Raw genomic sequence first — 22,454 nt, 5'->3', positions numbered from 1 at the left:
CTTCATTAGTTTTAATTAACACTCATTTCATCCCCTGGGAAAGTACCGTAAGAGAACACAGTCAGCACAGAAACACAACTCCCTTGAGGTGCTCTCATTAGGCCGTCATCCCTTGTTTAGATTCTTAATGAGGAAGACAGGCTTGTTGTGTAGTGTGTACAAGGGGAGGTAATTAGCTCAAATGTTACTATAAACATACAAAGGAACACATTGTGCCGGCAGTTAGCCTTATCCTAGTTTTTTTATGTGAAGCTTGTGAACAATTTTATATATTGCATCATTTCTCTTTCTTTCCCTCTGTTTTCAACACATATTTAGCTCGGCTTCACACTAAATAGGGAAGTCCATTATTACTAATATTCATAACCTGCATTGCAACTCTACCAGCACTCAAGAAATGGCAGTGACTCAGTGTTTTGCCCTCAGACACTTTGGCAATGTGGATGCTCACAGACATGGAAGCTCTAATTTAGTTTGTTTGAGGACCATCTTCTCCATCACTACATCACTTAGAAGCCCTTGAATGGTACTCACGCTGTGCTAAAATACCCTGGACACGATATCCCAAGACGATGGCAGCTCTTTGAACGTCCAGGCTGTTGAGTAGGTTGGCTGTTTGGACTGCAGGCACCCTCTGACCACTGGGACCCTCCACAAAATACACTATCTCCAAGGGGTGGTCCGCACCCGCCAGCCGGCTTGCACGTACAACCTTGGAGTTGAAACAAGGAAGGATGGTACAATTTGTCACTTGTCCAAGTATCAGTATGAAATAATGTGGTACATGAGTAAGTGCACATATAAATGGTTTGATTTTTTAATTTCTTTTTAATTAAGTGAGAGTCAGAGAGATGTCAATAAACACATGAAAATGTATAAAATAACAGGTTTATATCATCAGAGCAACTTAAATCCATCACTGTATTCTATTATCCAAGTCCTGCATTCATTGTACTGAGCTATTGGAGAATGAGTATCGCTTTAAGACACAAAACCGTTTCAGGAAGTTTGAATCTTTGGCAAGGCCATGGGAGATTTGGGACTGCATCCATAGACTTAAACAGAACTCTTCAGTTTGTTTAGCCATGTGTTTGGGGGCTTTAGTATGGTGGAATATTAAGGAAACATTTCTTGTTACACAGAACACATTGTCTTGTACGTGGAAAGGATTCCAGGACCTATTCCTTGGTTGTTATTCAGTTACACAGAGCAATCAACAGACCTAATGAGTACTATGAAATGACTGCCTGTGCTGTCAACAACTCTCTTTTAAACTGTTGGCAGATATCATGGCATCTTATGTCCTCTTCCAAACATAAACATGTCCAGATGTTGGAAAAACACTCAATAGACCTTACTCCTTCTTTGCGTTGCTCAAGGACCCACACTTGCAAACCTCACAGCTGTGATGTTTACTAATCATCTTATAAAAGGTTTTCTGTCACCATGAGCCCATGTTTTCCTCTTTTCTTTCTTTCTTTCTTTCTTTCTTTCTTCCTATTTGTTTCTAACATTGAGAACACAAACACAGCAAGGTGCAGACTAGTCTGAGCTTCAACTCAAGTCCATCAAAATTAAAATGAGTTGTGCAACGTGTTTTAATTTTGATGTTCCCATTTGTTGTCACCTGTAAGTGTTCTTTCACCCTGCTACATTTGTTTCTAATAGACAATGCTCAGGCAAGTGGAGAAGAAGCGCTTCCAAAAATAAACATAGGATCCATGGGAGATGAGGCACTACACTCTCTACATTAAGAACGGGTTGACTAATGAAGGTCCTAATGAGCAAAGTGTCACAATTCCAATAGTATGGATGACTTTTTAATGGTGACCATGGTACCTCATTTTCTATGGAATCCTGTAATACTAATCATTTTTTTCAGTTTTTGTGACTGCCGAAACTAAAATTAAAGCACTAAGGCACTAGTTGGCTGCCTTAGTTTCTTTGCTGGATTGAGACTTATTATACAAGCCCCTGATAAAGCATCCCAGAGAAACGACATGTTCTCTTTCTGAGCTATCGCTTTTTCTTAAAATAGCTGTTCACATTTACATTCCTCTTAATGTCATCAGGCACAGAAATAACATGCCAAATATTTCAGTTGTATTGTATGTATTTGTATGTGTTGTACACCTCTTTAAACACAATATGACACCGGTGTAGGTTTACTTGTAACTTCTGCAAGTGTTTTTAGAAACAGCCCACTCATGATATATCATCTCACGTTCTGTATTCCCATTAGAGTATTCATTGTTTAAATATTTCTCCATGCTGCCTAATATGTGTGTGTGTGTGTGTGTGTGTGTGTGTGTGTGTGTGTGTGTGTGTGTGTGTGTGTGTGTGTGTGTGTCTCCCTCTGCATGCCCTGAGGCACAGTGCAGTCTGCTGTCTGCATTACTGGAAAGAGTAAAGCGCAGGTCATGCCTGGGCTGACACAGAAAAACGGCTGGGCAGGCTCCCTCATCCACAGTCTAATCCAGTCCATGCACGGTTATTAGAGTGGAAAGATGGCAGTGTGAATGTGTGTATTGTGCGACCCCAATTCAACCTCCTCTTTTATCTGTCCAGGCAGACTCATGAGGTATTCTCATAGGTGACAACACCACACTGACTCTGTTATGACAGTCTAGGGCATCTGTTTGAGACACATATGTGTCTGTGTTTGTGTGTCTGTGTGTGAGAGTGATACAAAGGATTCCTCTGAAGTTCAGTCACCTCACTCTCATTATATCCAACAGACACTCAAAGATGAGTGTCTTTGAAATGTAAAAGAAAAAAAGAACCATCCAAACTAGACTTCCTTAATGACAGTATCCCATCAAAGCTGGAAGGAACACATGCACATCATACAGCTTCTATGTATAATACAAATTCATATTTGTGAATGTGAAAAATATCATTTTGAAATGCAGAAAAATGTCAGAGCCTAAAATTAAAGATCTAATCTTAGCATAGAGACAGACACTAAAGGTTCACCACAACTGCATGGTCCTCCCTTTTCCTAAATTGCTCTGTGGGTTTTATGGAGACAACAACGCAGGAGGCAGAAAGGTCAGAAACAGTGAGGCTGCTACTCAGCCAAGGATGATATTTATCACCCTGACAGCCCCCTTGTTTAAAGACCACCATATGCACTCAGACTTCATGAGCTTGGATCAGTTATGCATCTCTCGTCTCTTGTAACAAGGCTCTTTTATCCAAGTGTTTTGCTCTTCCCGTTCCTCTGATTTTTGAATCTTTTACCTACCCCTGTCTCTGTATCTCTCCCTCCATAATGCCTGCCCTCTCAACAAGAGGCACACACACTCTTAATCATCCCAACTGCAGGGTACAGACAGAGAAAGAGAAAGAATTAATAATTGATCTGCTCTTAGCAGCTCTGTGGCTCACAGGATCCATCAAGTAACAGGGTTAGGAGAAATGAGGAAGAGGAAAAAGAACAAGCAAGCATGAGGCTGTGGTCGTTGGCTAGCCCCTGGGCTGAATGGGATGCTGTTACCATGGTGACAGACCCCTATCCTGTCCCCTTAGAGATGAGCTGAGCAGGTGCGGAGCGAACCCACAAAAGCTAGAGCCTGATTAGTAAAGCAGCAAGGCTTTCAGTGGTTACAAACACTCACATAATGAGCCCTCAGTACTCAGGGTAGGTAGTTAGAAAGAGCTTGCATCAGGGAATAATGATATAAATGGTACAAGGACGGAAGCTTTTTCAAGATTTAGTCAGTAATCCATTAAAAAACCTCCTGTTAAAGAGTTTTATAAGTATTGTTATGTAATGAACAAGAAATTCAACAAATAAATCTATTGTATACTGTTTCCAGAGAAATGCATTGCAAATTAGTCTTGAAAAAACACTCTTTACAAAATCAATCAAGTTCTAGTACTGAGTCTTAAAACCTTAAATAAAGACAGAGAGAGACAGAGTTTGTACCTGCACGCTGCTGTTGCCTATGGTGGTGGCTCTCTTAAAACGTCTGACTAATCCCATGGCCTCGCCCAGTAACATGGCCACCCGACGCTCCATGTTGGCTTGGAAGGTTCTCTCACCCACTTTCTGGTCAAGCACACCCAGGAGCACTAAGTACACAGACAACAGAAATAAGATACAGTGTAAAGACAATCCCATAATTGCTGTAAGTAGTTGTAACAGCATTTCAGCATGCTAGAGTGAAAACTAAAATCCACCGTACCTGTTCTAACCCAGGAGGAGCGAAGCAACTGGCTGGTGTTCAACTCTGGATAATGGAAAGCTGTTGGGAAAAGGAGATGTGTAAGTAGGGTAACGTAACATGGAAATGGCCCAATTATAGTGAGACGATCGTATGGTACTCACGCTCAGCAATCTGCAGTACAGGAAAGCCCATGTAATAGCTGAATTCCACCATGGTGAGCCTCATCAAAGTGGTGCTGACCTCTGACCCCATCAGATAACCCCTAGAACCACGCACAGTGAAGGTGATGTCCACTGGCTGCCTCACCAGCCGTTGTTCCTGATATTTTGGAGCAGCCATGGTGATGTTTACAATCTGAAACACAATTAGACAGAGATATACTATCCACCAGACAGATGATTATACAACAAAATGTTCAAAAACACTTTCCATTCTGCTGTTGATGTAGTTTCTGGGAAAGCTTGTTTGTCTCCTAAGCAGTTGCAATGAAGTTTGCAATCTGAAAATGGTTGGCTTCAGTGATTGGAAAGCAGAACACAAAATTGGGCAGTGTGGCCCAGGGCACAGTTTGCAAGTTGTTCATAAAACATTTCCACGCTGCAACAAATCCTTGATTTAATCCTTACATTTATTCCAACTTTAATACAGGCATCAGTGTAATAGGATTACACAAACCTTTACTGAAGCCAGCTAACCACAAAGCCAAATAAGTTCTTTATTAACAAACAGTAAGATTCTTTAATACTCTACAACTGGAGCATGAACTCCCTCAAGAGCAAGTAGCCAAGTGAAGTATCCTGGGGTTTTTGTTCATGAGTGATAGGAAGATGGAGAGTGAGGCGGATGGGAGGATTGTCCACGGTGAGAGTCATAGTAAGGAAATAGCTAAACTTGAAGGTGCCTGAACCCTCAGCTATGCTCATAACCCTCTGCATGGTGAGCGAAAGAGATGATATTGTGGATACAGCTGGCCAAAATTAGCTTCCTTTGCTGTGTGTCTGTGCTCAAACATTCAAAAGAAGCTTGGAGAAGAATAGCCTCTCTTTTATGTTGAAAGGACCCAGTTGAGTGCGTCTTATCAGGATGGGATCCAACAGTCAGAACTGTAAAAAATGGATGGGGAGGGAGATGTCTTGGCTACTATGCTTACGATGTCAATATTACCACCCAGACCTGATAAATTATGGAAATGGATGGCTGGATATATAGGGAACCACACTAGTAATTAGGTCTTCCAACAAGTAATGATTTTAATAAACTAGCTTTCTCTGATCCCCCAGGCAACCATTTCTGTCACCATTCATTTACTGAAATCTAAAATCCTCACCAATTGGAATTACACAGAAGAGCTCCTGTTTTCAAAGTTATATCACAATTAAAGTCAACCTATGCTGCAGCAGGGTTAGGTTCATCCAGTGGTGAAATAATTGGAAACAAGGTCAGAGAAGTCAATAATGGTTCTTCAGCTTGCTTGCACAAATAGCATCTTTATTTGTATGATAAAAAAAGAAAAATGTCCCTGCTCTCTGGTCCCACTCACATGCACCGTGAAGTTGGTTGACTCCTTTGAGCGACGACGCACTTCTGCAAAGGCCTTGGTCAAACCTTTCTCAATGCTCTCACTGAAGTTGCAATACCTCACATCGATGTGGCTGGGGACAAACTGGAGCACTGCACAGAGTGAAAACATGGAGAGTCTTATAAAGTTACCTCAAAATTTGAAATGCCGACAGTGCAGTGCTTCTGGCAAACATGAAAGACAGATTGTGAAAGGTCATTTACCTGTGTGGACTTGATATTTATTGTTGGGTGTTGTCCAGTTGGGAGACACAGACAGGAACCGGCGCCCAGACCTTCTCAGAGTGTTGATGACAGATATGGCTGTGTACACAACTGGGCCAGACACCACCCGAAACACAAAGTTTGGTGGGGGGTCCACAACCTTCCCAGACAAAGCAGGAACATATGACATAGACAAATCACTCAGTGGTCATTTAGTGGCTTGTGTTAAATAAGCAGCTGATGCTTTTGAAAGGTCACAGTGGCTCTTGTGGATCTACTCTTGTGGTTTGTTTATTACAGAACCACAGATAAAAAAAAAACTCAGGAAGTGGTCTGGCCTTCATGATTCATCTGCACCACTGTAGATGTATATACACAGTCACATAAATACAGTATATACACACACAAAAACCAACACACACACTTACTGTAAGTAAGGGCCAATTACATGACAGCCCAATCACTTCAGAATCACTCTATATTTTAACAGGGTCTCTTAGGTCAAGTGTATTACATTGACATTGTAGATTTTCTAACTACCTTTACTCGGCCACAGAAATAAATGTACCTGCAGCTCCACTGACTTGTTGAATTCTACTTTCAGTATGTCTTTGATTTGAGACTTGGCATATCCAACAGTGGCCCCAGAGGGAAAACCTTCAGAGGAAAGGATAAGGTCATGGTTATAGTCTTACTTCATTATGACAAAGTTCTCATATTTGTATATTTCAATTTCAAACAACAGTTTTAAGTCACAATTTTGATACATCATTTTTCATACATACACAATTTTCATTAATTTCATATTTCATACACGTGAACTACTAAGAGTTGTGTTGTGCAAAATGAAATGTCAAACTTACCAATTTTTACTAAATAAGTAGGCCTGTCAAGGTTGCAGAGGTACGGTCTTGATGTTGGTGCTACAGTTGTGGTCTTTCCGCTGGTGGTAGAGATGATGTTGACACTAGTTGAGGCTTCAGTGGTGGCAGTTATTCTTGTTGTGACTTGATGAGTAGTAGTGGTGGCAGTTGTAGTTGAGGGCACGGCAGAGACTGTAATAGCTTCTCTGCTAGTTGGGATCAAGCTCATTGTGGCTGGGTTGTCAACTCCATTTTCAGTTACCCCCTCATCACCCAAAACGTCTGGGAGACCCAAAGTGACATTCGATGTGGGTTCATTTGAAACTAAAGTAATATTAAGAGTTTGTTCAGTTGTGAAGGTCAAGTTTTGGGGAGTTAATTCTGTTGCACCAGAAGTTGTGTTGGCAACAGGTTCAACTGGAACAGGAGAGAAGGCTGTGGTTGCAGTTAAGACAGGAGTGGTGTGTATGGTACTGTGTAAGACTGTCTCTGTAACAAACCAATGGACATCCGTCATTGACGAGGAAGACATTACATCAACTGGCAGCGCGGGTGTGGCATGGGGTAGTAGATCTTCTGTTAATGCAGTGCTATCCAGGCCAACAGTTAAAGTAGGTGCAGACCAATCTGTGGTGGATACTTTACCACCCCAGATGGAAGAAGAGGGATCAAAGAAGTGGCTTGGGACTATTGAAGGATCTAGAAACGGTTCAGAGACATTGACCAGCTGAGGATTCTTTTCTGTTGTGACTACTGTGGTTGAGTCCTCATGAGGTTCAAACCCTGACAAATCACTCAAGGACTCTTCCTCAGTCAATTTGGTATCATTAGAGAAGCTACTGGTGGGTGTGATGACTGTAGTGCTGATAGACACCACAGTAATGTTCCCTCTCTGTTCAGCTCCAGTGTCTGAACTGTTGTTCTCCTTGGTCAACTGAATGGTGTAATACTCCAAGCTGTTCATATCAGGTAAGAGGACATCTGTTGGTTGGATTGTGAAAGTATCACCCCAATCTATGTCCGATGGGTCAGGTATATCACTGTTAGCTGTGGGAGTAGGCTCCATTGTATAGTGAACTGTGGAGGAAAATGAGGAAGGGTGGATAGATTTTAGTGGGACAATGGTACTGTACGCTGTCATGAGGCTGGGAGACGGTGAGAGGTGAGGAGGATGCAAGGACAAAGGAGATATGCCCACTCTGGAAGGGAAAGATGTATCATAGCTTTCTGTATAGTCTTCTGTATCATATGAGTCAGAGGGCACCTTAGTGACCAAAGAATAGTCATCTCCATCTGAATTTAAGAATGACATTGTCTCCAAGTAGTCCCCAGACCCCCAGTCCAATTCCATGGTGTTGGTGGGGTAGAAGTCCTCTGGAGAGACCTCAGTGGGTTCAGATGAAGGTGATGTAGGATGGGGGGCGATGAAAGGCACATTGTAGCCAGGGGCCAGAATCTCGTCCGAGTTGGGCAGCATGTTTATGCTTTGTGCTGGTTTGTTCTCCAGCAAGGGGGCACTGCTGGGGCTCAACTGGTTCACATCCAAGATGTTACTATAAGATTCATCTGCTGGTGAGTCAGTGTAAGCCAAATTAGGGGGCTCAAGTGGCTGAACAGGTTGTGAGGTCATGACTGCCGGTGTATACTCTGATATAGCACCCGGCTGCTTGCTAAAAGCTGTGAGGGGTGCTTCTGGAGCTTTCTGCTCAGAATTAAAACCAAGCTGAGATGTTGTTGACCTTCTAAAAACAGAGGGGTTTAATGGGGTTCTTGTAGGAGTTGTAGAAAGAGAGGAAGATTGTTTGGCAGAATTTATCTTGGCCAGCTTCCAGTCTGTGGAGCGTTTAGCTGGTGCCTCAAATTGTTGTCTAGAACCCAGTACAGGTTCAGAGGGGCTTAATGATGGAGTGGAAAGAGGATGTGGTTCTTCTGCAACGACGTCACTTGGTGTGAAGGATTTGGAGTTTTCAGAGGCAACATGTCCCCACTGAAAAAGCATGATGTCAGCAGTCCTAGCTTCATGGTTAGGTTCAGTAATGGTTGGCAGGGCACCAGGTGAGTCTGGGCTCTCAAAGGCAGTGTAATGTGAGGCTGGTAAGCCGGATGGTGATGACCCTGTTGAACTTGGAACAGCTCCAAAAAATCCCATGGGGTGGTATGTGGAGTCCAACAAAGACTCATCTGCAGGACGACAATACCTCAGTTTAGTCCAAAATCAACTAAGGATTCATAGCTTCAAACAAAGTAATATACAGGGATGAAAGCTAGACTGATTAAAATTCATTACTACTGAAAGTGAGTTTAAATTTCTTCACGTCTTGATGTAAATAGTTAAGGACTAGATATCTTTATACACAATAACCTGTCAATCTGATTCTTAGATTCAGTGAACTGCACTTTCATCAGTGTACTTTATTCTCTGCACTGGCAAACATCAAACATTTAAAACTGACCACATAACAATACCTCAACTCTTTTGACTATGTAACCAAATTGTTCAGCAGAGAGGCAGGATGAGAGCAAACATGACTGCATGTAGACAGGCGGGCACTCTAAGCTTCATTGTATAACTTGGCATGAACAACAATGGCATCAGATTAGTGGGATGACTTTAGTGAAACAAGACTAGTTCAAAACCTAACATATAGCTGTGTATGATCCATGTGCGAAACTGGGGACATAGTTGAGAAGTGATGTTGAACCACTGTAAACAACTGCTTTCAATGGAAAGTAGCTAAAACCTGCTTAAAAGTCAAATTCCCAAAAAAGCTGTTCTCATTTACATATTTTTTCTAATTCTGTTGTCAAACAATGGAACAAGTTTGAAATAATGACTAAAACGCAGCCAATTAAGACTACATGTTAAACAGCAGTCACTTCCAAGCCATTTCCAAGTTGGTGCTCTGCTGCAGCTAAAATCCATATTTTATAACCTTGACGTCATCTGACATATCACCATACACAGAAATCAAAGACAATGGTGGTGATTTCAGTTATATTTACTTGTAAAATGATCACTCAGAGAGAAAATTAGAATCATAGAGAGGTGTGCCTGTGGAGGGTCGCGCTCTCAGGGCAATACTAGCAACTCTCTTCTACATGAAGTAGACAAGGTTTGTCCAAAAAGTCACTAGATTTGTTGCTATGTGCTTTTTTGAAAAAAAGTCACTAAAGGTGTCTGAAAATGAAAACTGTTGTGGATTCACTGTAAACGCCCCCTGATGATGTAATAGAAAATGTTCATGCCAAAGTCCAACATTCAGTCGAGCATTGGTCTAACGTCATCACAAACTCAACTCTATCACTCACTCACCCACTCACTCAGTCACAGACATTTGGGGATGTAGTACTGGTCCGTGGCCAGAGCAGCCAAAAACTGTCAGGCTCCCTCCCTAAATGGACTGGGCCAAAATGAACACTGATATGTGAGGAAATAACAAAAACTCAAGCTCACAAGGACATTTTATAGGATTACAATTCATCATGAAATGTTTCACTCTAACCCTGATCACCTCTGGGGCAAAGGTTACAGAATGATAAATAGACTGTATAGTAAAGTTGGACACTTTGTTGAATCTGTAGGAGAAAGCTGTGCTGGTTTTTCGGATGTTATATGCAACCTTGGCTTATATTTAGATCAAATCAATACTATATTGACAGCTGAATCTATTGACAACAAATTGGAATTTGAGATCCATGAAACAACGAGCATGGTTTACAGGAAAACACATTACATATTGCAGTATGTAAAAAGTAGCCACCTGACATTTACCACTTCACTCTGCTTGTTTGTGCATTTTGAAGACCTGACCACTAAACTAACTAATGTCCAATTTGCTTAAGTGGCAACAAAATGGATCTATTAATCACAAAGAAAATTCCAATAAGTATGGAAACATTCACAGGCTAATAAAATGCTATTATAAAAAGACCATTCTGGTCTGCACTGGAGAATCATAAGAAAAGCTGACAATGACGATTTTTTCTCACTTTCACTTTTGAACTAAAGCAATATGCTGATGTGCAAGCACTGACCATATGTTCCAAAATGAATGAGTGGTTGTTCTAGCTCAGCATCTCGATGACCTGGGCTTTTTTTCACCATCACACTCAGCAAAGAACATCACCTATCCTTTTTTAAGGTATGTGACCTTTGAGTGACGGATGGTGCAACATCCAGGTCATTAGGAAGCAGCTCCTCTTATCTCTTACTCATAACTTTCAAATCTTAAAGGGTGATATTAGACTTGCCAAAATGTACAAATGGCAAATGCGGCTTTACGCAGTGCATTTACAACTTGCCAAAGGCCTTTCTCTCCATATTGCATAACATAGTGTATCATGCATGATTTAATTTGGATACTGCCTTGATTACACTGCATGTTCATAGTCTTACATGTTCGAGAAAGTCTACATTAGCTGAAGTGAAAGACATAGAATAATTCTTAAATAAATCATGGTAATAGACCTTTTTAAAGTTCTAGGTAGATGTATAAATTTGCCTCTTTTATATGCTGATGTGTTTCATAATTTTTTTTCATGTGAATAATATTCAAAACCTAAACAGAAATTTCATGGTTCTAGTAAAGGAAATTTTATACATGGTTAGCTCTACAGTACTGTGAAGAGCTGATGGTAGATAAACAGGACAGACCGAAGGAAGATGAGATGAGATGCCTACTTACATTAAACGAGATGTTATCTTATGGTTCCTGGAGTTACAGATAATCAAAATGAATCATAATGCGTGCACAGAGAATTTACAAGTATAAACAGACCAAATCAAGCAGAAAACACACAATAATTCTGTTCAATAAGCTCAAGGCAGTCTGCATGTCTTGAATTTGTCCTTGAAAGTGGGTCTTGAACAGAGCAAGACTTTAAAGGGCGCCATTATTGCCATTGCCAGAAGCAAGCCACCACCAATAGCCTCTACATAGTGACTCAGCAGCGGCTGGTAATGCTGCTGCTCTTTGTAGTGTACTGAAGCTCTGCAGATTCATACACACTTGAAAATAGCTGTAAAATCAGCTGAGCGAGAAGACTATTTTTAACACTGGGAGCACAAAACAGATAACTCATAAAAGGCATCTACAAAAACGGATACACTTCTGGAGCGTCACCTTCAATAACTGCATCGCTTCATTCAGGCAGACGGCCTCTGGCTTGGCCCAGGAGAAAACTCCCAACTTAATTACAGCCTACACTGGTACCTTCATCAAGTCAACATGCTATTATAACATGGCCCATAGGAAAGGACTTGGGAAGCAAACCCAAAACTTTCTCCTCTGAAGGCTGGTCTGTGCTGCACATTCTCCACACAGCTCGTCTGCTGTGCCAAGTGTTTGAACCCCGAGGGATGTACCACACAGCTGGGTAGATGCACGCACACATGTGCACACTCTGAACACACCAAATAATGTGCTTCACCATTAATAGTAGGGAAACTGAAAAAGAGGGACTTGCGTCATACAGTTGCCTGTTTGTTGTTGGCCTTATTTCACAATTTTGTAAGGAAGTTATAAATAATCACAAGAACAAAGCATGGAAAGAAGCCACAACATTTGGTATGCTGTGCTCCGTAGAGTCTTCTATACATAACTGTGAGAGTCTAGGCTGTATCAGTTCACACACAGTATCAGACAAAGGGTGAGTAGTCAGTGTTAATAAGTGTGTGGTTCTATGTTCACTGAAACATATATTATACTCATCAATGTCACTTTGCCTTTGGCTGCAAACAACAACAACACATTTTAAATACTACAGTTATATTAAAAGACAACCAAACGCTATATAGACAAGCTCTGTAGGAGACCATGTTTGTGAGAGGAACATGCTAATGTTTGAGGTCATAGTGTGCTACACGACCCCAAAATGTCACCTCGTCTCAGCAGACCCCTACAGTGACAAACTGATTCATTTATAGTCACATTTAGGACGATTCGACATGCATGAATGGATGACAAAACACCCAGCTAATTAAGACAAAGACTACCATTGGCAGGTGATTGATGATAATACTGAGAATTGTACTGATGATGACCATGAGAATGATGAGGATGATGATGATGATGGCAGTTGAGGACAAGAACAAGGAACACAGACAGACAATATTAAGTGGAACCAAAAAAAAAAAATTCCTGTCTTTCACACTGAAGCACAGTGTTCACAAACCTTGCTGAAGTCTAATCTCAGCTTCATGAGGATAATATTTCCATAAAAAATAGAAACAAAACCCTATAAAAAAAAAAAAAAAAAAAAAAAACTGTGCTATACCAAAGCTGAACCATGTTTGTAGAGAGACCTGGCTGGTTTAATAATTAACCAGGCATGATCTTAATTCTTGAGGGCTTATCGTAGGTAATGACAGTCAGAGCTCAGCACAACAGACAGCAGCCACGAAAAGAGCAAGTGAGACCGGTCTAAAGTGAGGCTGACATTACAGTAGACTAAAACTGACAAAGGCCTTGAAGACGAAGCAGCGCTGCCACCTGTCCCCGGAAACACGAGTGTGTCACACTCGACTGGCCACTCATTGTTGGGCCTGTCTCTGAAACTAAGCACTGAGACCCATGTAGAGGGACACCTTCAAATATCAGGTCACGAGAGCAGAAATGTCAAGTGCTTCGCTCATGTAAACGTGTTCCAGTACAGGTTTTCTTATTTCTTCCTCATCTCACTCTCCCAGTCGGTCAGTGAGTCACATTTTCTCCTTCTATAGCAGGTGAATCATTTTCACAACAAATCCTCATTTCACTGGCAACAAAAAACTCATTACAAAAATTAAGTCAGACTGTTATTGTATTAGCAGCCTTTAAAATCTTTATAAAGACTCACCTAAGTAGCTTAAATAAAAAATATTATCCTGCTTCCTAAAAAAGTTAAAATACTCTGTGTCAACTCCACATAAAATGCATGAATGGAAAAATATTTCTCATTACTGTGACAACACTGAAGAATTAATGCAGTGAGAGTTTCATTTATTCATTACATGAAAAATCCCAGGCTAATGAGATTCCATTTCCATTCATCAGGCCTTGATGTGTTTTTGAGCCTACACTTGGTCTAATGAATAGCAGCCTTGTACATGGCACCGAACTAAATTTGCATTTGACCAAATTGACTAATTAACAAACCCTACAAGTCTCTAGTAATTTACTCAGAGCCTTCTACTACATATGGCTATAAACAAGTCGTTATTGCATCTGGCGAGTAAGTGGAAGCATTATGTGGGAGTAGATTTTAAAATACCTAAGTTGTTCCCTGCAAGGTGGTGTAAAGTATCTTTTTTCAATAAAAAAAAGTTGCTTTGACTTTAGCATTTACTACAACTTAGCTAAACCATATTGCTTTGGGACTTGTGTGAACATGACACAAGTATCAGTGTTTGGATGTTCATGCATGAACATTTTACTAAGATTTTAGAAGTTCCTAGAACTGACGCAAACACTTTTGAATATAGCTTTGAAAAATGAAAAATCTACAGAGTTAACTATTAAAAACTGTGAAAATTGAGAATGGATAATAATGTACAAGGTTTCTATTTTATGCATATAATGGTGACTTCAATAAAAGCCTGCAACAATGAACACAAGCATGTAAAATTCATAAAAGTGAGATAAAATTTAATTTTGGCTTTACTGTCCTCTCATGACAACTGATCCCAAGGCTGAAACAGAGTTAACCTGATAATGCCTGTCTGCAGACAGCGCTTTGCTGATGTCTGGAATTGAATCACAGAAAATACCTTCCCCTGGTCTCCTTTACGCAACTAGACTGTGCACTCACATATAAAAGAAAGGGGAATAAGGCAATGCTGCAAACCTAATCGGTGTCCTTTAACACAGTGAAATATTTGGCGATGTCAGAGTTGACAGATGAAGAGCATTTATGATGGCAGCAGCATTTGCAGTAGATGAAAAGGACAACAAACATGTTTCTGTATGTATTTGCTTTAATGCAAGTGGAAGGAGCCCAAATAATATGATTTGTAGTTGTATTTGAATATACTCATCTTTTGAGTGGAGGAGACAGTGTTTCCAGGCCAAAGGCTAGCTGCATGGGTCTCAGTACAAACCAATAACATATGTACAGAAAAACATACACCACAAAGATATAAGGTCCAACTGCATTGTTCAATGGTGATTGCTGATGGTATTTTCTAAGGACCAACCTACCATTAATTATCAGAATAAGGTCACTGCAGCAGGCAAACACTTGGTATCAGCCAAGCATCTGTGCTTTCACCACATAGAATAACTCACACATGCGCATATATATTCCTATGTGTGTTGAGAAACCTGAGATACCAATTACAGAGCCCTCTAATGATATCATTTCCTATGTTTGCCGGACTCCTTATTGCAAAAAAGAAAAAGTCACTTAATGGTTGTGTAATTTGAAAAAAAAAAAAAAGAGAGAAGAAGAAAGGGTCTGTTGGTATTAATGCTTGCTAACTACAACCCCACACATGGTTCTGTTTTCAGTTGAGCCCCTTGCGTGACTGGCTCTTTTCAGTTGGCAGGAGCTGCGTATGCTGAGTGCAGTCGAACAATCAAGATATGGCTGTGTTGACATTTGGTTTATCAGGGAAGCTTTTAAGATGGGAAAGATTCCATTGTTTTTATCAGTGGGGTTCAATTAGATCAAGCTCTCTGCCAAAGCTCAAGCAGCCCCCCCCCCCCAGAAAAAGATTGTTTGACTCCATAAGGGGTGCATTATCATAAACCTGCGCCAGTTGCTTTCCGGTTGCACCCACTTGTCATATTCAACCTACAGCAAGCAGTACAAGATTAAAGAACAGCTTTAGATCAATAAAGCAAAGGCTATAATTAGAAACTAAGTTTGAATGCTAATCAAAATCTTGCTCATGATCTAAGAGATCAATAAAGAAAAAGCACCACACAAAGTTTTGTAGTTGGACAGGTTGCCAAAATCTACTGTAAACTAATTCATCTGATTTGGCTAAAATTGAGCATGGGAATGGAGACTGACTGAGGTCATGCCTGCACATCAAATATTCATGTGATCCTTGTTTTGTTTTCCTGAGGGAACATTTTTTAAGAGAAACAGGGGTAGCAGGATAAGGGGGAGGGGAGGAGAGTAGTACGAGAGTCCAACTAAGAGGAAGAGAGGTCACAGACGGAGAGTGAGGGAATCTGAGTTAAAGGTATAGTTAGCTACAATATTTTCAGTGAATCTTCTGGTATTTGCAGCATGCTGGGCCACTGTATAAGAGATTTAAGAACTTAAGTTCAGAATTCATGATTGCTATGATTGTGTGATCAGTTTCAACAAGTGCATTATGGTGGTGCAGTCTGTCTTTCTATAAGAAAAGCCCTGCACTACCACACACACAGGGACAGGCATACACACCCACACACGAATCTGGATACACTCCTTCACTTTCTGCAGTACTGATTTTCTTCGAAAGACAGGAAGGCAAAGACTTGTAACCAGAGAAGCCCACAGGACTGTGTCACTCACCAACCTCCTCTACTCTGCTTCAATCCTCCCAACACAGGCCACTCTAAGGCTTCGGGTCCTGGGAGAACAAAAACTGTCTACTGGGTTCGGTTAAGGTGTCTTGAGAGTAACCTGTTTTCTATTCTGCCTAAAAGTCCATATGTGAGCAGAAAAGGGAAATATCTGTGTAGGGTTAGACTAAATACTTATTGAAGTAGCAGGGATGTTGAGAGGTGGCTCAAAAGAAGCCGGGCTGAACTGCACCATCTGCTTTGATAAATATATAAATAATCAGCTGCAGTTCATCAGAGCACATAGTGATTTGGGCTCAGCACAATATGGACTCAACGTTGCCTTCTGTCAAATTGTGAACTTTGCATTGCACATTTCAAGCTCCCAACACTGACAGGCTGTTAGCACAGCAAACTGTAAGCACAAACAGGGGGATCTATTTGTAATAAATAAAGCCTTACTATAGGCTTGTGTAAGAACAATTTTCCGTAAGAAAACCGTTACTGGTCAGTTCACAGTGTCTGCATTTGCTGATTATCTAATAACACAAATTCTCTATGTGCCTAAATGATGTTAAATGAGTCTGACATCATACAAGACTAATAAACAGACATTTTCTAAGATAAGGATTTTGAATATATAGAACTAAAAATCTAATGTTAGCTGTAATCATTATATCCATAAAAATACTCTTGAGGTGTTTCAGTCCATGATTAAATAAGGTTGTTGCTCTAAACAATACTCATGCCAAGTTTGGACACTTGTAGGATGCAGAAACTTAAATGGAAAATTGCCTTGGTAAAACTGAAAAAAGGTTACACAAAATCACTAACAGATGTACATTCACAAGCCCCCACTATGGTACCTTCACATCACAACCTAGCAGTATGATCTAGGTAATAGTGGACAACTGGAAAAAATGATGTCAATGAGATTACAGCCATCCTCAGAATAGCTGACTATATAATAACTTTGACGTATGAACATGATATTACAAATGAGGGACACTGATTATAATGTGGAAGAGTAACAAAACACTGTTTTAAAAATGTGTCAGCCTGCTATCATTGACCCACCCTTGACCAGTGGACGAGCTTCCACCGCTCTCAACATGGCCAAATAATGCTGGGATAGGCCATCAGTAGACAGGCACGGTCGGCCACCGGCTGCTTTCCAATAGATCTGTATGGTTAGGCTGCAGCCCTGGTGCACGCAAAAGTACCCAGTGTTTGGCTTTTGATGGGTTCTACCCATTGATCTGCAACTGGCTCCCAGCTCTAATGAATAATGAATGGCCATATTGTCATCCCACACAGATCTCATTTCACAGGGCAATGGACTGCACTGGTAATTAGCCAGGATGTTGCTGGCCTGCAGCTTGTTGTGTTGAACTTGCCAGTCACTGTGGTGCAGAGAGAGACTGTTGGGGCAAAATTGCAAGGGCACTTTATGGCATTACATATAAAGTTTATAATTATTATAAGATTGCTCGTTTTAGATCTAGGGTATATATGTAGAACTTTTTCGTCCAGAATTAAAAATTAAGCAGAGGACGAGAAAGAGCAAGAGAAGCGGAGAAGTAAGAAAGAGGGACATTACTGTATGATGTCGGGTCTGGAGGAACAATTATATGTACATCTCCGTGCTCTATTTGACCTATAAACTATAAAGTGTGCTTCTTTGAGTCTGGAAGAGGAAAGCTGTAAGACTGATGATTTCACTGCTGAAACAGACCGTGGAAACACAGTTGTCATCCTGCATATGTCATACAATAAGTAGGGATATTAGGGATATTCCTAGTTTGGGGCAAGAAGTTTACCATAAGGTTTACAGTTTTATGAGTTAATTTTGCCTCACCCATTCATTAGATCTTTAGGTATAACTTACAAATGATACCGTTTTTTAAAAAAACTGCAGTATCATGCAACAGTTTTCTTAGCTTAACTAACTTAGCTCTGTATGTATAAAACTTTTTCAACAGTCTCTGTCAGTATTTTACTTTCCATAGTGAGATTGATTTACAAATCTGTTATACTTTTCATATAAGACTATACAAACAACAGAGTCTTAGTGTACAGTGTTATAATTTTCATACATATTACTCTTAGATAAAAAAAAAAAAATACTCATCCCAACTTTTGATGTTCCCATTACACAGCACTAATGTTCACCCAAATTTAGAGTGCTTAACAGGCTAATTCAGAACAGCATGCAGTTGTCTGAAGCCTGTCCAACCACGGCTGATAAATGTATTCTCATGTGATGCAGTGGTTTGCCACAGAAGAAATGTCTATGAGATGCTCCTCAAAAGTTTTGCCTAAGCTTGGTGTGATCATCAAAACCATGAGGATATATCAATTAAACCCAGCCGCTCTGCTTTGGTGGAAGATATCTCCCCATAAGAGATGAAGCAACCCTGATATATGAAGTATTCCTACGAAAATAGAGAAGATTACAGGCAATAAAATATGTGCTAACTTTCAATTCCCCCCCCCCCCATTCTATTACACAGGATGAGCCACTCGGTAAGAAAAACAACACCAGCCCACTTCTTAGTCACCAGTCAAATGAGCAAGAGACCGGGAAGAGAATGAGACAGGAAATCTCATGGACATTTGACATGAAAACAGAAAAAACCTTTTACAGGTTTTGCTGTGCAACTGTCATTGAAGCAAAAAGACTAAATGTGGGAGATAAAATACTTTAAAAATATATCAAAGTGAATGTGCACTTTAAACCCTGAGCAAAAACAGCCACAGAAACTTCTTTGTGGTTTCTAGGAATAGAATAATACCACAACTGTCCAAACCATCAGGCCATATCATCCACTACAAGTACAGTGTAGCTTTACGAGAAGCATTGTAAAAGAAATAGAGGATCAAATTAAAATCTGTGAATGGAGGTGTTATCATATGAGTGGGAGTTTAAGATATTCTAATTCCTGATTTCCTGAACAAGGCTTTCACCCTGGCATTTACTGCATAATCCTATTACCACATAATATCATGAGTTTTTGGCTGCCTTTAAAATGGGTTCTTTACACTGGGCAATGTGCGGGGGGAGGGAAGTTGGTGGGATCATGTCATTATCTATAAAAGTAAGCCCCGGGAAAACACCCATCAAGTGGTTGGATTTAGACCCTTTCTCTTTCTCTAATTACTGAAAATTGGTTTAACTCTACAGTCTGTGTAGGGATAGAGCCACTCTGCCTCTCATGAAAATCCTGAATCGAACATATGAATGTCCTCATTAGGAATATCACAGCTATCCAAGGTCACACAGAAACCTTAACTTTTCATATGAAAATCAAGACATTAGTAAATTCATACTGAGCTAAACTACCAAAGAAACTGTACAGTACTAAAGTAAAGGCAAAGCAAAAAGAAGTTGCGCTGCTAGGGCTATATATTATCTATCACCTCATTTCTTCTGAATAAGGAAAAGACAAGTTTTAAATAGAAGAGTTGGCAGCAGTGGCCTGAAGGTTAGGACAGCAAGCGTGTGACTGGAAGGTCACAGGTTAAGTTGGCCTTGAGCAAGGGACATAATAACCCCAACTGCCCCAGTGCAGCTGCTCAGTGGTACACAAACAAGACTGCAGTTGTATTAAGCATCTCTTTGATGTGACTGTGTGTAATTGTGTCAAGTATTGCAAAAGGAAATATGACGGTTCAATTTTTTGGTCATTCGATTCAACCTCATACTGGACAAGTGGTAAAGAGAGTGAATAAACTATATCTATAAAGACAAAGATCTTGATTACGCCCAGGCTGGATCTTGGATGCCATCAACACATTCGACTGCACACACAAACAAACACAAACCCACTCCACAACTTTACGTAGCTTTCATGGTTACTTTCAGTTTAGTGCAATTTACGTAGCTATTCATACACCATAAAAATGCTGGGTTGTGTTTTTGCCTTCAAGTGCAAGGTTTCTATTACTTGTCAATGCAATGTTAAGTGAATGTTGTACAACATAATGATCTGTGTCAGTTATGTAACACAAGAGACAAATTAGTGAATCATGTTGAGTGAGTCAGCAAAAGGTATTCTCTTACCTGCAGCAGGTGAGTCAGCTGCGATCAGTGCTACCCATACCGTCATCCCCAGAAACACTGCACGCTGGCCATGGACGTGCATAAGAGCCTTGAGCATCAGCACCAAACCCACAGAGGAGACTAAACCTGCCATGGTACGGCGGAGGTAAAGTCAAGGCATTTCATCCAGTTAGGAAGAGAAGATTCATGCCAAAGAGACGATCAAGGTTTATTTGGGATTGCCTGGTTTGGTCTCTTTTAGTTCAAGGCCCCTCCTTCCATATCATGTGCTTGCAGTGAAGAATAGCTGTGGAAAACAAAAGAGTAACAGTGTGACTGTCAAAACAAAGCATTTAGCAATATTACTTAATAATCCATGAAGTACACATAAGCACATGCTTGATTTAAAATATTCAAAACCTTTATTTCGTTATGGTTACATTCCCAAAGCAGACAATAACGGTAATACCCATTTCTATGTTTCATTTTACTGGGAGGTCTCTCTTTCTCTCTCTCTCATTCACACACACACACACACACACACACACACACACACACACACACACAAGACAGACAGACACACAGACAGACAAAAAGATATGCCAACTTCACATTCCATGTTTAAAATAAATAAAACATTTTGGGGGTGGACACAGGTTGGTCTTATGTTCATGTATTGTGAAAAAAAAACTTGACACATTTCATGCACATGGCCAACCAGGTCATTATAAGGCAGCGTATATAACATCAAATCAGCATAAATGAGGGTTTATCTCCCCATTTGATAAACTAGACACCCCTGCTTACTCTACATAGGCCAATAAACAGGTACGGTGGTAAAAAGGAAAAAGAGCACTGCACATAGAGCCAGCACAGACCATTCCCCGGCTGCACGGCTAGCTTTCAGTCGCTCTGTCAGCTGCTCTCATCATGACAGTCTCTTGTCCTACATCCCGTCCCGTTGCTTGCAAGCTTAACGGTCATCCCTCCTATGAGTGCCACAGCAAAATGCTAAAAGCGGGTTAGCCAACATACTTTAGTGATATTACCCATAGCTACCTTTGAGTGCACAGATAACACGATTTTTTTCTCTCCTTTCCCTCCAGCCATTCCTGTCAGCCAGCTCATAGCTGCGCATTCATACTTACCAAAAAAAGGGAGCTCAAACTCTGTCAATTCCTTTGTCTGAGTTACGAGAAAATTTCCTTCGAAGAAATAAAATGCTGCCCAAGGCTTCGTCATTAACCCTCATATAACCACCTGTCTGCGTTTTAAGTTATTTCAGTGCAGACATATTGAACGTTAGCTGGTGGTAGCTGGTTTTCATCTGACACTCTTTTGGTAACAGTTACCTTCTCTCGTCCTGAGGATTGGGTTAGCCCCGCCCCTTGGCAGATCTGATTAGTTTGTAATTTATCGAAACCCGCTACCATTGGCTGAAGCCCTTTTCTATCAAAATGGGCTTTTAAAATTAGGTTGGTCCTCTTCGACTGGCGTCTGCGGCTTCCACGGCAACGTTACCTCATGCAATGAAGCACTTAACAAGGTATATCCGTGGATGGATACATCACCGTCAGGCTTTTTATTGGCTGAGTAGAATTTATCTTCTTGTTATGCTGCAATAAATCATTTCAAGAGTTACAAAACTGACTATTTTGCTGTAAGAATCCTTTTTATGTACATCTTACTGGTTGTACTCCTGTGCCTTTTACGTTACATTTGCATCACCATATATAAGCCTATTTAAGCGCAGTGTTTATACTCAAATTCTGACAGACACAACGATGATCCATAATTCGTTTAGACTGCAATGCATGATATCCATCAGGGAGTAAATTCTCCAAATTCTAAAGAGCTTGCAGGCCCGAGGTGTGACATGATGGTGCATTTTGCACACATCTTGCATAGCAAGGTTTTGTGGGTGAAAATAAATGGAGATGATCAGCATAGCCTAATCACGTCAGAGCCAGTCCATGTAGACCTACATCAACATTTTGGTGCACACTGCCACCTAGTGGCAGTATAGTAGCCCATGACTCATGTTGCTGATGACAAATCAGTTTGGATTTCACTTAACTTCCTGTGTGTGCTATGGATCACTATGTCATGAAATCCGTAT

General features: G+C 40.6%; 1 protein-coding gene across 1 annotated transcript in view; it reads right to left on the bottom strand.

The window, feature by feature from the left end:
* Positions 1–20,489, bottom strand: part of LOC111228659 (UPF0606 protein KIAA1549-like) — a 34,478-nt gene extending 13,989 nt beyond the window's left edge. Inside the window, exons 1-10 of the mRNA XM_022754653.1 lie at positions 20,357–20,489; positions 8,806–8,998; positions 6,818–8,559; positions 6,523–6,611; positions 5,955–6,114; positions 5,713–5,843; positions 4,334–4,526; positions 4,191–4,250; positions 3,932–4,077; positions 535–712 (exon numbers count right to left, since the gene is read on the bottom strand). Coding sequence (XP_022610374.1) covers positions 535–712; positions 3,932–4,077; positions 4,191–4,250; positions 4,334–4,526; positions 5,713–5,843; positions 5,955–6,114; positions 6,523–6,611; positions 6,818–8,559; positions 8,806–8,998; positions 20,357–20,489 — 3,025 coding nt within the window. The remainder of the gene's footprint in view (positions 1–534; positions 713–3,931; positions 4,078–4,190; positions 4,251–4,333; positions 4,527–5,712; positions 5,844–5,954; positions 6,115–6,522; positions 6,612–6,817; positions 8,560–8,805; positions 8,999–20,356) is intronic.
* Positions 20,490–22,454: the final 1,965 nt, after the last annotated feature.

The sequence above is a fragment of the Seriola dumerili genome, unplaced genomic scaffold (genome assembly GCF_002260705.1).
Source record: "Seriola dumerili isolate Sdu_G_001 unplaced genomic scaffold, Sdu_1.0 BDQW01000219.1, whole genome shotgun sequence".
Lineage (NCBI taxonomy): Eukaryota > Metazoa > Chordata > Actinopteri > Carangiformes > Carangidae > Seriola > Seriola dumerili.
The sequence above is the reverse complement of the archived record's forward strand: the minus strand, read 5'-3'. Positions and strand labels throughout refer to the sequence as shown.